This window comes from Brachyhypopomus gauderio, chromosome 13, assembly GCF_052324685.1.
Source record: "Brachyhypopomus gauderio isolate BG-103 chromosome 13, BGAUD_0.2, whole genome shotgun sequence".
NCBI lineage: Eukaryota > Metazoa > Chordata > Actinopteri > Gymnotiformes > Hypopomidae > Brachyhypopomus > Brachyhypopomus gauderio.
The window spans coordinates 10,226,829-10,240,389 of NC_135223.1; the positions used below are offsets into that span (position 1 = coordinate 10,226,829).

A 13,561-nucleotide genomic window follows, 5' to 3' on the forward strand; every position below is an offset into this window, starting at 1 on the left:
GTGTGTGTATGTGGGGGGGTGAGGTGTGTGTGTGTGTATGTGGGGGGGTGAGGTGTGTGTGTGTATGTGGGGGGGTGAGGTGTGTGTATGTGGGGGGGGGTAAGGTGTGTGTGTATGTGGGGGGGGGTGAGGTGTGTGTATGTGGGGGGGTGAGGTCCTTCTCTGAGAGATCCTCTTGGCCTGCAGGTTCCATGCATTCCTGCTGTTCCTGGGTCACCCTCCTTACGCCGTGCGGGAAGTGAGCATCCACCGTTTCTGCAAGATCGTCAGCGAGTTCGCACTGGAGTACCGCACCACCCGCGAGAGAGTACTGCAGCAGAAACAGAAGAGAGCCAACCACCGGGAGAGGAACAAAACCCGGGGCAAAATGATCACTGATGTGAGTGCGCCCTCTGCTGGTTGGCCCTGTTCACTTTGCTTTCATTGGCCGACAGTGAGATGCCCTTGTGTGCGTGTCCCATGCAGTGTCCTGGTTGAAGTTCTACGACTCTACCACTAGGTGGATCAGTTAGTCACTTATAAACCCCACTGTGAATTCATCTTCTTTACAGGATATGAGCGTGGCACCATCTAAGACATATGGTTGCGTTTGTGTCAAACAGACATGCATAACTTCAGACTCACGAGTGTTCTGCATATCACGGTTTATGGTAACAGTGAGCCCCCTGTGTTTCCTCAATAATAACCATCAGCAGTGAATCTTTGATTCCCAGCAAAACTCAGTATATCTGATCTATTCTTCAATGTGAAAGAATGGCTCACTGCTGTCAGCAGCAGAACATACTACGGAGGCCTGTGTAAGTCATAAGCCTACTGCCGGAGCTGATCCCCCTCTCCGACAGACTCGTCAAGCAGGCCCGCTGAAGTCTCTCTCCTTGGGAGAGTGAAGGGTCAGGAAGGAGCTCCATGCTCTGTTTGGCTTGGCAGGGGACTCCTGCATGTAAGAGGGGCCCTAATTCAATCTCGGTGTGAAAACCCAAACCCCTGCACGTCCCCGGAGGAACCGGCGCGGAGCCGTGATTAGAGGGGAGATCGGAGAGCCGCGTCGCCTTACAGTGCACGCTCAGTGCAAACCAGCACGTCACACGCAGCTGTTGTAAAAGTATGATCGACTGGATCTCCGTTAGGACAGCGTTCACCCTAGAGGTCCTTCGGAACCTCTTTTCTGCATAGTTCACATGTACTTTGTAACCGTTTTTCATGCTTTAGTTCCTCGTTTGTCCTCTGTGGATGTCTGCAGCTCACCCGGCGTTTTTTGTCTTCTGTCATATTTCATGTCTCCATTTCTTCTCCGTAGAGTGAGGATGAAGAAGAAGGCGAGGTATGCGTGCGTCTGCGTGCGTCTCCTGCCGTCCACGTGCGCCTCTGTCCGACTACGTCCATCTGCGTCCGTCTACGCATTTTTGTCCCTGCACCCTTTGCGCATGTGGACGTTCGTCTCCGTCCCTTGTTTGCACACTCCATAAACGCGGCTGGCCTTTGTCACGCGATCCGGCCCGCCCCTTTAATAGTCGTCTAGAGACACGCCCCTCACTAGGGAGCTAACGCCGCACTGACCGTAATGGAGGCGCTCAAGGACTTCGGCAGTCCTAAGAGGGTCCCGATCACAAACATACCTCACGCCCGTTCACCCACACACACACACACACCTTCATCAGATCAGAGGGGATGTGTGGGCAGATCCAGGTGTTTGTAATCCCCTTCTGTGAGCTGAGAGAGGAGAGATGAGCTTCTTTGTCTCAAAAGCCGGTTGTTATTCTTCCCTCGTCCACAGTCGTGGTTCACAGCAGGATGGCCATGTGGAAGCTATAAGTTACGAAGCAAAAGCGGATATTGCTGTTGATATTATCGGTGGGATGGTCATTAAAAACACACCAAGTTATTAGTGTACTGTAGGTCAAAGTGCACAAACAGTAGACTAATAATAATAGCATGTAGTCACCTTCAGTCCAAAACTTGGATGGATGGATGGATGGATGGATGGAATTATATTAATTAAATTACAGAGAATGGTATTGAATATGTTTATTGTAATTATACAATTAAATGATGGCAGAAAACAGGAACCATATATAAGTCTTTGTTAAATGTCTAAAGGGACCATTTTTTAACTCCCTGTGAATTCATTACACATTGTACATTCACTGAAAGATCTGATGAAATTTCATGTCGTCACTAATGATTATGTGTCTAACAAAGCTTCCTGTGCAGTTTGGCGATTCACAGTGCATGCTGGGAACTGAATGGTCGTTGACAAGTTCCTGCATGAAGTTTTTTTCTATGTGACTGACCAAACAACTTCCAGCTGAAAACTAACCTGCTGTTTCAGAGTGTCTGGAGGGCGGGGCTGTGTTTCTGAAGTCCCTCCAGGGGAACGGGCTGATGGGCTTTAAGGTGCCGTCTCTGCTCCACAGAGTGGAAAGTTTGCGTGCACGTCAGCGGAGGGCCGTGAGTCTCCGCCCCAGGGGCTGGGTTACGCCGAGGACATAGCAGAGCACGAGCAGATGACGGCAGTACTGCGCAACAGCCTGCAGGGCGGCGACAGCACCAGCTCCCTCCTGCCTGGCCTGCGTACGCGGACCAGAGCCAACCGAGGTGCCGTCACTTCGGGCTTGCCAAACGATCCCGATTTCTATTCTTCTATTGCACATAAAACACACTTGACCTGGATTAAACGGTTAAAACCTTAAACATAAAACCAAACGTTTCTTCGTTCCTCCAGGTCGTCTGGGGCTGTGGTCCTCCGTCAGCGAAGACGCATCTAACTGCATAGAGGACACGGCTGACGAGATCATGGAGCGCATAGTGAAGTCAGCGACGCAGGGGCCCAGCCAGCGCAGCCAGCCTCGTGAGAGGAGACGCTCCCGGGCCAACCGCAAGTCTCGTGAGTCCCACCCCAGCAGACCAGGCTCAGCCTATCGCAGCTAACACGGCTACATTGAGGCTAGTCCGTATGAACACTACAATATGGACTCGTGTAAATACATGACGGACGCCTGTCTTTCTGATACCGCAGTAAGAAGAACACTGAAGAACGGGTTAACCCCAGACGAGGCCCAGGCGCTGGGTCTGGCCAACGGCTCTGAGATGCAAGTGTGAAATGTGATGAGACTGGAGCAGCTTGGCGTCCCCCTACACACCAACACTCGCCCCCTGAGAGAGGACGGAAGATCACCTTCCCCACCACACACAAAACCCCAACCTGGACCCTACAGCGACCGCTGACTGAATTAATATACAAATTTTAAACTTGACTTTTCCTAACACTTTTACCACTTTTACTTCATTTGTAGAAGACAAGCACAGTGGGGGTTTGTTGCTGTTTAGCGCGCACACGCACACACACACACACACACACACACACACACATACTCACACTCTCCTAGCCCTATAACTGAAGGACTTAGTTCTCCTCTAAGAGACAAACTAGTGTTTTCTTACCACTGTGGCCTTGAGAGTGAGCCCAAAGACTGTGCTTCAGACTGGGGGGGGACTCTCACCCTCTACCATGACCATGGTCAAATCCAAACCGCAGCGGTCAGTAGCACCTTCAGCATTCACGTCCAATGGAAAATGTGGAGCACAGATAATGATAAACCACTGAGGTAGATATCAAGACATGATTCATGATTCTCCTCTCTGCACTGCTGTGGTAAAAATGTTTTGTTTTGTTTGTTTGTTTGTTTTCTATTACTTGTCATGCATGTTTTTAAATTTGATAAACAGGAAGGAGTCCACAAAAGTGGAGTCTACACTGGCTTAGTGTAGCTCAGGGCTGCAGGTCCTTCTGCCATTTGTGCTGTGCAGCTTGGTGAGGGCGGTTCGGTCGTGTTCCTGGCGACATTTCCACACGCAGCTTCAGCAGTCCTAAAATAAGACTTCTTAATACAGGATCCACAACGACAGCTCGACGCACTCCCAAAGCAAGATGCAACAGATTTCTTGAACAGCTGCCTTGGTTTTGAGAATTTTAACTTTCAACCCTGCCTAAATATTAATCATTCATAACTACACTTTCATCTAATATTCTATGATGCCTGACAGTTGTAAGAGTGAAGTGGAGTTCAGTGATGGTTGGTTAGTGCAGTGTGCTTGTCTGCGTCAGAGGGGATGGGCCCTGCAGCAAAACAACACACTGGATTGGGAAGCTTGGTGAGGGGAGGGGGTAACTCAAGAGAGATCACGTCAGCCATTCCTAACGAATCCAGAGCATCATAAAAACGCAACACAGCAGGCTTATTCCGACAATCCACACAGTGGTACCACTCGACGTGTCCACTAAACAGGCCAGTGGTATCTCCCTGCACCTTAATGTGTGTAATGTGGACATGCAGAGGAATTTTGAGTATTAACAAAAAGTATGCATTGTTTTCATCTGACGCCTTCTCAGATATCTGAGTACTGTAATATGAAAATGAACGAGAAACAGAAACTAGAGGCAACGCAAGAAAACAAATGCTGTAAAATTGTGTAAATGACACTTTAGTTTTTATTTTTGTCTTTGTTTCATTTGTATTTTGTATAGGTTAGTGTATTATAGATCAGAAGCAGTGTTATTCTGTGAAAATTGTAATTTAAGAGAAAATTAAGCAAGCCATGCATGGTTCGATGATAACTTTCGGTAGGCGTGTGACATAAAGGGAGGCTCTGTGATATCAGATTCAGTGCTCAGTGAATTTTGCTTTCATCTTTTTGTTTGTTTTTACGCTGTACAAACTTGAAGCGTGTTTGGTCAACACAGTTCACCCACCCTCCACATCTGCTCAGAAGCCTTCAAATTCATTGCACTTAAAGTCCACAAAAATGAACAGACTTCAACCCATTGCTGCAAGTGCCATAAAATGTGGGTATTGAATGAGTACCTAGAATGTGAATTTATCTTAATACCCACAGCAAAAAAGTATATACTGTAAAACCTTGCAATAAAAAGCTTTTAGGAAGCATCCAGAGAAATGCATACCACGTGTTAATGAGACATTTACTGGAAAACTTCTGGCAAGTAACAATGCGTGTTAAAATGTAAAAGTATGCCTTAACGTCCTTCACACGTACTGGGTGAAAGGGTCTGTGCTGGCAGCATAGCGCGGACTAGATAGACTTGATCTTGTGGTATTCCTTGAAATGAAGACTGAAGTGTAACGCAAGCCTGGTGCACAGAAGCCGTTGTGCTGGGAGGCTGGGGTGCTGCAGTGTGGCTAAAGGATGACTCAAACCGAAAGGCTCGACAAGCCGTTTTAGCAGAGCGAACCTGCTGAATCAGGGGCGAGCGCGCAATGATGTGAAACTCCAGCCGCTGGAAAATAACTCCACCACGACGCGTCTGAAGCCCTGTCCTAACTTCAAGGAGAAACGGCGCGGCAGACGAGGTGACGTGTCACCAGCTTTTATTTAGGGTCGTGTACACCAAACGGGTCTCTTGCAGTGCCATCAAGCTCCTTCAAAAAATGAGCTATACCAATGGAGAACCTGATGGAGGATCATTACAATCATTATTGTATGACAATTTTAGTGCAATGACAGACACAAACATGTCTAATGCAGAAAAGATGATGGTTGCACAGGACCATTAAGAAATAACCTTAAAGTTTGGTAAACAGACGTCCGCCAAAAGGGAATTTACATTTTAAATGTCTGTGGTCTTTGTCCCCCTAAAGCTGTTGGTAAGGACAGAAAAATGTAAAGCAAAGAATTTACAAAAAACCATTAGGATGACGAATGAAATCTGAGAAAGTTATAACCATTATCACACAGAAGAGCAAAAGAGAGGAGACTGGGATTCATAGGGAATCCAGTGCAAACCAAGGCCCTTTTACTTTTAGATGTACACATTAACTAAAAGCTAAAAGCAAAAGAAAAAAGCATGCGAATATATATTTATGTCCTATTTTTAACTAAGCAATTGGTTTCCAATGTCCCTGAACGATAAGGTTTGCACAGCTCTAGAAGTTACTTATATAAATTACATGTTGGAAGTTTCTCCAAATACAGACAACAGTCAATTCATCAGGGCCCTCTAAAAAGGGCTTGCACACATTTTCAGGTCTAATTTAGTATTGCTCAGATTTAGCTTTGTTAAAAGATGCGTTTTCTTGTTTACATGTGCAGTTTTCAGGGATGTAACATTAAACATCTACTTTCAAAGCACCAAAGTATATAAAAATATGACCCTTTTTTTTGGTCAAACATTTGATGACATTTGAATTTATATAGTGCAATTTACGTAAGGAATCATAACTCAAGTTATAGGTTATCTGATATGTTATAAAACAAGCGTGCATTACAAACTGAATAACTGGAGACAAACAGCAGTGTCACAGGTCGGTCTTTCAGCCTGTAACACTGCAGTCAAATGCAATGCATGGCTAATGTAATGAACTAATCATCCTGGTTATTTTCCATTTTTCACCAAACAATGTTTAAAAAAAAAAAAAAAAAGAAAAAAAAAAAAAGAAAGAAAAAAAACATAAAAAGACAAACAACAACAAAACAAAAACAAACACAGTACAATGTATCAAGCATGTAATGGATCAGTCAGGCACTCACTCTACATGATTACATGGTAAGATCTCACTTCCCTGGAATATATCCCAATATACAGTTCGAACACTCTGCAAATCACACATTGTATTGTACATACTTATGGACATGAGAGCTATTTTCCATAATTTTGTGCATGATTAAGTTTCATTGCATATATGTTTGGCCAAACTACCTAAAGTGGGAGAATGATGCCAGTTTAAAAAAAGATTTAAAACAGCTTGTTAAAAACTGTTCATTGGATTGTTTACCAGTCCTTTAAGGTCTGGGCTCAATAAATTAGGTCCTGGGGTGGGATGGGGAGGGGGGGGGTATATGCACATGCACTCATACCAACAATTAAAGCCATCATTCATGTGTTTAAAAGCTTTAGATCGATCTATCAAAATGTAAACCCCACTTACGTAAGCTAGTAAGGGAACTTGAAGGTTCCAATCTTTAAAACAATTTAACAAAATATCCTCAAGAATTCAAGACTTACAAACTAAAACATAGCACCACCTCATTCTAAGTTCATGGCAAGTGTTGGGTCTGTAGACACTGTGGTGCACTTAGAAAAGAGAAACCCATAACAAAACGTGTACCCCAGACTGGAGGCTGGCCAATATGCTCAAGTTCCCCTGAGATCGAAAAGTGCAGTCACAGTGATGTGGGGCGGCAGGCGCCCCGGCTCCCCGCCTCCCTGGGGCCCCGCCTCCCTGGGGCCCCGCCTCCCAGGCTGACCGTGAGTCAGCTAGTGGCGAGCCTCCAGCATCTCCATCAGGAACGTGTCAAGGGGCGTGTCTCCGATCAGCTTAAAAAAGAACAGGTGCTCCAGACACTTGAGGCCGATGGAGCGCAATGCAGGCAGCCTCAGGAGGAGCTTGGCAAACCTGGGGGGGGGGGCAGAAGCACGTGAGCAAACCGAGCACAAGACGTGCTGATCAAGCTGCTGGAACACCAACATGTAACGCCTCTGCAGAGTGAAGTTTCAAATCGTGCATGTTCCAGTTCACTACGATGACCCAGACGCACACACACTGGTGTTTGATCGGCGTTTTCCTTTTGAGATCTTACTGCTTACATGTGGCAGAATAATATGATGGGTGGCATCAATATAATGGCATGAGAGCTGGTTGTGGTACCTGCCCTGCTGTTCGGGGTATTTCTGTCTGCAGTAGGACTCCAGGGACGCGTACACTCGCTCACGCAACAGCTCCACCTCGCCGCTTTTACTTAGACCTTTGGCATCTAGGCAGACACAGAGGGTTTACGGTGAAGCAGGCAGACACTGGGCATCACGCTACCAGCACTTCCATCCGTTTAGATACAACCGCAGCACTAAAAACTAGACGGCTACAGTACACAAAAAGATGCTGACATGTACAGTAGTCTTTTATTAGCTTGTGCAGGTAGGAGAAAAGGCTTGAGAGCAGGGCCCTCCCACCGCACGCGCGCACACACACACACACACACACCTGGGTTGAAGAGGACGATGGCTCGCAGACAGCCAAGCTCGGTCTTGTCCATTTGCATGTCTCGCATCTTATTGACCAACTCGGTGAGCACCCTACAGGGGACAGTGGGGAGGAGAACAGGGTCTATTCACACGGGTCTCAATTTCACCGGGTTTTAAGGGGTGTGTCAAGTTTAAAGAATTCATTGATTTTAAAAGACCAGATCTCCGAAGTTAGTTTCAGGCTCTGAGGAAGATAAAGGAATGGAGATGATACACAACATACCCCTAGTCGTACGTCAGCGTGGGTGACATACGCTGGAAGATCGACAGGTCAGAACTCTAGTACTATAAATTCACAAATGAACTGTAGTGCATATTGGGGAGCGTTGGGTTTACCTGTCAAATATGGCGCCCACCTCAGCACTGTGTGAACTTTCTCTGTGGAGGTATGAACACAGAATGGTAAACAGGAATAAAAGGTACGGTATGAAATATTTACACAGACTATTGCCCTAAACCATCAGGCCATTCCACACCCATTTCACTCTGTTTAAGTAAACATCTCCTAACCTCTGTTAAATGGTTAACACTCACATCCCTAATTACAACTGGTGTCCTTGTACGAAAGATGACCATAATGCAGGGACTTGGATATTTCCGCATGATAATGATTGAGCCGTGGCCATTTTTCTCCGGTCGCGCTGTCTAAGCGAAATCAGTCATCGCAAGCGTGCAGTAAAAAAATAATCGCTGTTTTCATTAGTTTGTAGGAGGTTTCTTCCCAGAGTTTTCGTAATATGACATAATTGAATGTTCGCTTTCTCTCATCCCGTTAGAAGAATTCGCATTTCGCGCTCCTGTTTCTTTTTGAGCCTGGTTGAATTTTAACTTCGTGTTTGGACCGTTCAAAAACATTGTGGGACTGTTCAAAAGATATTAATAGATACGTGGACCGTTACATTATATTCTTGTTTATTGTTTCCTTAAGTTTTATCTCAGTCTGTACAGTTTAAGGTAGTTTTTTAAGGCTCCCAAGACAAAGTGTTGGTCCGATGAACCATGATAACGGCGGGCACGGACTAGCCACATGCTAAAACTAGCGCACATTTCTTGATCACAAGATTTAGGTTAATTGCATTAAAAAAATAGGGCCGATTAAATATTTTATCTTTGGACTGGCTTGATCAAATTTGACAATTGAGGCATCTTTTTTTTTGTTATATTGTGCTGCATCTATTCAAACTATGTTAAATGTGATTAAGTAATTTTGAAAAAAATGTCCAAGTCCCTACATAATGCAATACGGTCACTGAAACCAAAAACAATCACATTTGTAAGTAAGGCGTTACCTGTCGAAGACTGTCTCCACTCCGTGGTCATGGACACTGTCTCTGGGGACGTGCAGGCCCGTGGCCAGCAGGAGACTGTCCTCCACCCCGATCGAGCGGTGAGAGAAGGAGGCGATAAGGAGCTCGTTCCAGCCTGGCACACAGCGGGACAAACGCACCATGATGCAGCTCGTGCTGCAAAACGTCTTTAAACAACCGACAAGGCTCAAACGTTGTGCTTAGATCTACACCGTAGGTTGTGGTCAATGACGAAGGCCGCTACCTGCTCGGAGCAGAATGACCTGGTCGTCCAGGGGCAGCTGGGAGAAGTGCGGGATGCGTTTGGCCCACTCCACCAGGCTGTACAGCTGCTTGTCGGCTGCCTGGCAGATGTTAGTCACCGGGTCGCCGGGCTGGAGGGCGACACACAGAGTGCGGTGGGGTTATCACATCAGGGGGGCGGGGTTATCACGTCGTCACACTGCGGAGCCCTTTCTCAGGGACGCAGATAGCTCGTTGTCCTTGCACTTTACATTGTATGCTTATTTATGTACATGTTTATTTGCAGGTAATGGCATGAATTCCTGTAGTTTAGTAGCAGTCTGGTTCGACCAGCCATCTTGAATTCTGATCTATCTACAGTACTATCTCGGATGCATTCTGCGAACAGATGGCAAAGCACTTTGGAAGTCTCTCTGGATAAGAGCGTCTGCTAAATGCCCAAAATGTAAATGTAACGGTCTGGTCAGCCAAGTCTGGACTGGAGGTTGATAGCACAGCGAGCCCTCACTTACAGAGCCAGTCCCCTCAGAGCGCAGCTCCATCTTGTGTTCCACAGCGCTCTCAGCTTCCAGAATCTTCTCCACAGGCATCTCCTCGTTGGCAGAGGTGCTGAACTCGTAATCACCGTCCCGCTCCTTATTCCTCTGACGCTCGTCCTGGACCGCTGGGGGAGAGTGGGGAGACGGGATTTTCACAAGTCAGACCTGAAGCACGCTCGGTGTGTACAAAAGAGCACAACCCCCTCCTCTTTCTCATGAGGGTTTCAGGTCTGGATTCCTGGGAAGCTGCTTTACAGTGGTGCCTACAGTAAAAGGTGTCCAAAAATATTACTTAACTGAAGAGCATTTCTAATTACGGCCAAACAAGCCCACGCACTGCTATATTTCATTATAAACGGAGATTCTGCTTAATTTTTGAAAACTTTATCATGTCACCAATCACTGTGCTTGAATCAGGTTCCTCCCACAGCCACATAGGGCAGGACTTCCGCTATTCCACACTCGTCTGTTTCAGCACGATAACAGAGACCACAACCGGTGCCTTCACCCCAGAGTTCTTTATCTGTCCGTCATATTTAACACAGCACGACCGCATAATACAGAATGGCTCCCTCTCATAACCAAACACCGCGCGCACACCGGGCCAGCGCCGATGAATCCAGACTCACGTGCCAACCGCGACGAAGCCTCGGCGACACTTCCGAACAAACACGGCTCCGAAAGCACACGCCGGTTCCCCGCGCGCGCCAGCCTCTGGGCCGCGCTACAAACACCCCCGTTCAGCTCGGGAGGCCCCTACGGACCTCCCCGGTTCTGGCTGAAGGGAGCGGGGCGGACATACACACCCTCTCTCTTCATGCCCATGGCCAGGCACTTCTGGTAGCGGCAGTGTTGGCAGCGGTTGCGCTGGCGCTTGTCCACGGGGCACTCCCTGCTGTCCCGGCACGTGTAGCTCAGGTCCTTGCGTACCGTGCGCTTGAAAAAGCCCTTGCAGCCCTCGCAGCTGTACACGCCGTAGTGCTTGCCTAGACCCAGAGACAAGGGGGGTAGTTAGGCAGGCAGGGAATGCTCAGGACCGGTTCTGAAGCTTTAACATGTAATGATTGAGGTCAGTGTGGGCTGTGGTAGCCTGGTGCCGGTTTAGCAATGGAAAGTTGAGGTGCTTAATGAAAAGGCATAACATCATAATGGGGGAGCAAGCTGGTGGTTGTGCAGTACAAAGCATCTGCCTGAATTTCACTTGAAGTTTGAAAGCCCCACAGTTGAATCAAGACTATGTGAGGTTCCCCCTAACAGGGCAAGGTAGCACTCACCTGAGGAGCGGTCTCCACAGATGGCACACAAGCGTTTCTGGGACAGCATCGGCCCGGTGCCGCCTGCAGACTTCAGGCAAAAGGATGGCTTCACATCGTCAGAACTGCTCACGGCGTGCAGCCCAGACATCGAGGAATTAATCTAACAGTGGCAAGAAGACAAAAATAGCAGAACAGAGAGAAAAAAATTGGGCTTATGCAGAGAGGATGGGAACACGACACCCATAAAGTAAGGGAGAATTAAACAGCACTTCACAACTCCAGTGCTGACTCATGACGATCCCAAGCGCTGAATTCATTCTCGGTTCCGTGGCGAGCACCGTTATCTCCTCAGTTTCAGCAAAGCATTAAAAAATGAAGTCAACACGGGCATGTTGCTCACGTATTACGACTATACAAACCTGTGAGTTGCTGACGGGTCCATAGCCCACGGACGGAGTCACGGGTCCGCCGGGAGAGCCCACGGACGAGCTGATGACGGACAAGGGTGAGTCCAGCGAGCTAGCGGGGCTACTGACGGCCGACGTGGTAGGCGGGATGGAGTTCATAGATGCGAACCAGAGTGGCCAACTCAAGAGTCTATTGGTCTTTGACGCACAACTTGGGAAGAGATAAAGAAAAGAATGATGACTGCACTTGAGAAACAAATCACCTCATGTCAGACCGGGTTATAAACACCTGCGCTAATTTGTCCGCTAAACTGAACTTTAGGCTGGGATCACGTCCTTGTAGCGTGGTTAGCTCCACAGCTAACGCAGCTACCTGCGTCTACGGTCACACACCTTACAGCCCGCGTTTGAGGTAATAATCTCTGGTCGAGGTGGTTGGAGCACGTTATATCACCACGAAACACACACACACACTTGGCTACACCTCTTTAGCCATACAAGAAGAACGGAGACATTTCTCATGATAAACTCTTGTATGAAGTGTTTCTGGCTAAAGAGAACAGCTAAACGACCAAGCTAACAGTTACTTCATTACCTCAACGCTGTGGTCAGGTATTCACACATATGCTTGTCTACCTAGCAGGCTCTGTGTTGGGAGAAAAAACGTCTTAATTATTGTTTGACGAAACATATTCATTATAGCTAGCGTTTATAGTTTATAATATAACCAACTTGCGTTAGAGTGATAAAAAACAAACGTATAGCTACCAAACAAGAAAGGCCTGTGAGGAATGTGGCGGAGCTAGCAGCCTATCTGAACATCAGCAGTCCTTCAGGCGCCGCAGGCCCGGCCATACTTCACAAAAAACACTACGAGATGAAGAAATTCATCGCCGACTACGACCACTGAACAGAAACGAAGCGAGTTGGGTTAGCTAACGTGCGCCGTTTGGCTAGCTGCGCGGTCGGGACAACCGGCTAGCGTCGGCTAACGCAGCTCAGAACGAACGCGGCTCAGCCGTTAGCAGCAGCAGCGCGAGCCCCGCTTGTCGCGAGCCCGCAGTCGCGAGACGCGCTCGCCACACAACCTACAACGGAACGCGCCTCCATCCGAGGACCAACCGCGCAGATAGCTGCGGTCTCAAACCAAACTTGCGTACGATTAAAAAAAATACACAAAACAAAACACGAAACTCACGATTCCTGCCTATGGCTAGACGAGAGAAACCATCGATAGGCTCAACTCTCCCTAGCAACAAGTTAAAAACCCAACTGAGCTATGCATATAAACAAGTTAGCTACCCGACATGATTAGCCAGCTAGCTAGCTCCCCAAGTAGCACAACTATTATTTTTACCTATTCAGCTCGCAAGGGCACACTCGCAGCTACAAAGTAGACAGGAATATTAGAACTAACTGCGACCGATTCGCGATAAATGTTAAGAAATCTGCAAGTAATTTTCATATATATTTTACCAAACACGCACTTTGAAGTGCATGTTTTGCATCCAGCCAAATACCTTGTTAGTCCGCCTCCTAGTGGAGAGTGTGCGCATGTTCACGCTGTAAATAAATAAGTGGATGGATGGATTTGCTGAAATTGCTCCGCAGAAAAGCAACAGCACCCTTCCAGTCCTCTTCTGTTTCCTTTTCAGTGTCACTGCTGTGATTATGAAAATATGGCTACATGCTTTATAAAGGTGTTTTATTCCCCACAAACGTAGATTTTGTTTACCTGTTTCAATGATTTTGGGGTAGGTTTCACCCATGCTAA

At 47.2% G+C, this 13,561-nt stretch overlaps 2 protein-coding genes across 11 annotated transcripts in view; one reads left to right on the forward strand and one right to left on the reverse strand.

Annotated features, from left to right (window-relative positions):
* Positions 1-6,413, forward strand: part of fhod3b (formin homology 2 domain containing 3b) — a 98,872-nt gene extending 92,459 nt beyond the window's left edge. For 5 of the 6 annotated variants that reach the window (XM_076970765.1, XM_076970767.1, XM_076970768.1 and 2 more), the window contains 5 exons: positions 187-379; positions 1,298-1,321; positions 2,415-2,595; positions 2,723-2,884; positions 3,017-6,413. In XM_076970765.1, the coding sequence (XP_076826880.1) occupies positions 187-379; positions 1,298-1,321; positions 2,415-2,595; positions 2,723-2,884; positions 3,017-3,099 (643 nt within the window). In that variant the 3' untranslated portion in view covers positions 3,100-6,413. The remainder of the gene's footprint in view (positions 1-186; positions 380-1,297; positions 1,322-2,414; positions 2,596-2,722; positions 2,885-3,016) is intronic. The other variant, XM_076970766.1, reaches the window with a different exon arrangement.
* Positions 5,368-13,312, reverse strand: rxrbb (retinoid x receptor, beta b). 5 transcript variants are annotated; one of them, XM_076970772.1, is made up of 12 exons: positions 13,275-13,293; positions 12,383-12,433; positions 11,800-11,998; positions 11,399-11,540; positions 10,931-11,110; positions 10,098-10,249; positions 9,587-9,716; positions 9,325-9,457; positions 8,372-8,413; positions 7,995-8,086; positions 7,662-7,767; positions 5,368-7,409 (listed from the first exon to the last, which is right to left on the reverse strand). In XM_076970772.1, the coding sequence occupies exons 2-12, from the start codon at positions 12,409-12,411 to the stop codon at positions 7,271-7,273; spliced, it is 1,344 nt and encodes a 447-aa protein (XP_076826887.1). In that variant the 5' UTR covers positions 12,412-12,433; positions 13,275-13,293; the 3' UTR covers positions 5,368-7,270. The 5 variants fall into 5 exon arrangements, with proteins under 5 accessions (XP_076826887.1, XP_076826886.1, XP_076826890.1 ...); XM_076970771.1 differs by lacking the exon at positions 13,275-13,293 and adding an exon at positions 12,556-13,130; XM_076970775.1 differs by lacking the exon at positions 12,383-12,433 and having other exon boundaries at positions 13,275-13,312.
* Between the last annotated feature and the right edge of the window lie 249 nt (positions 13,313-13,561).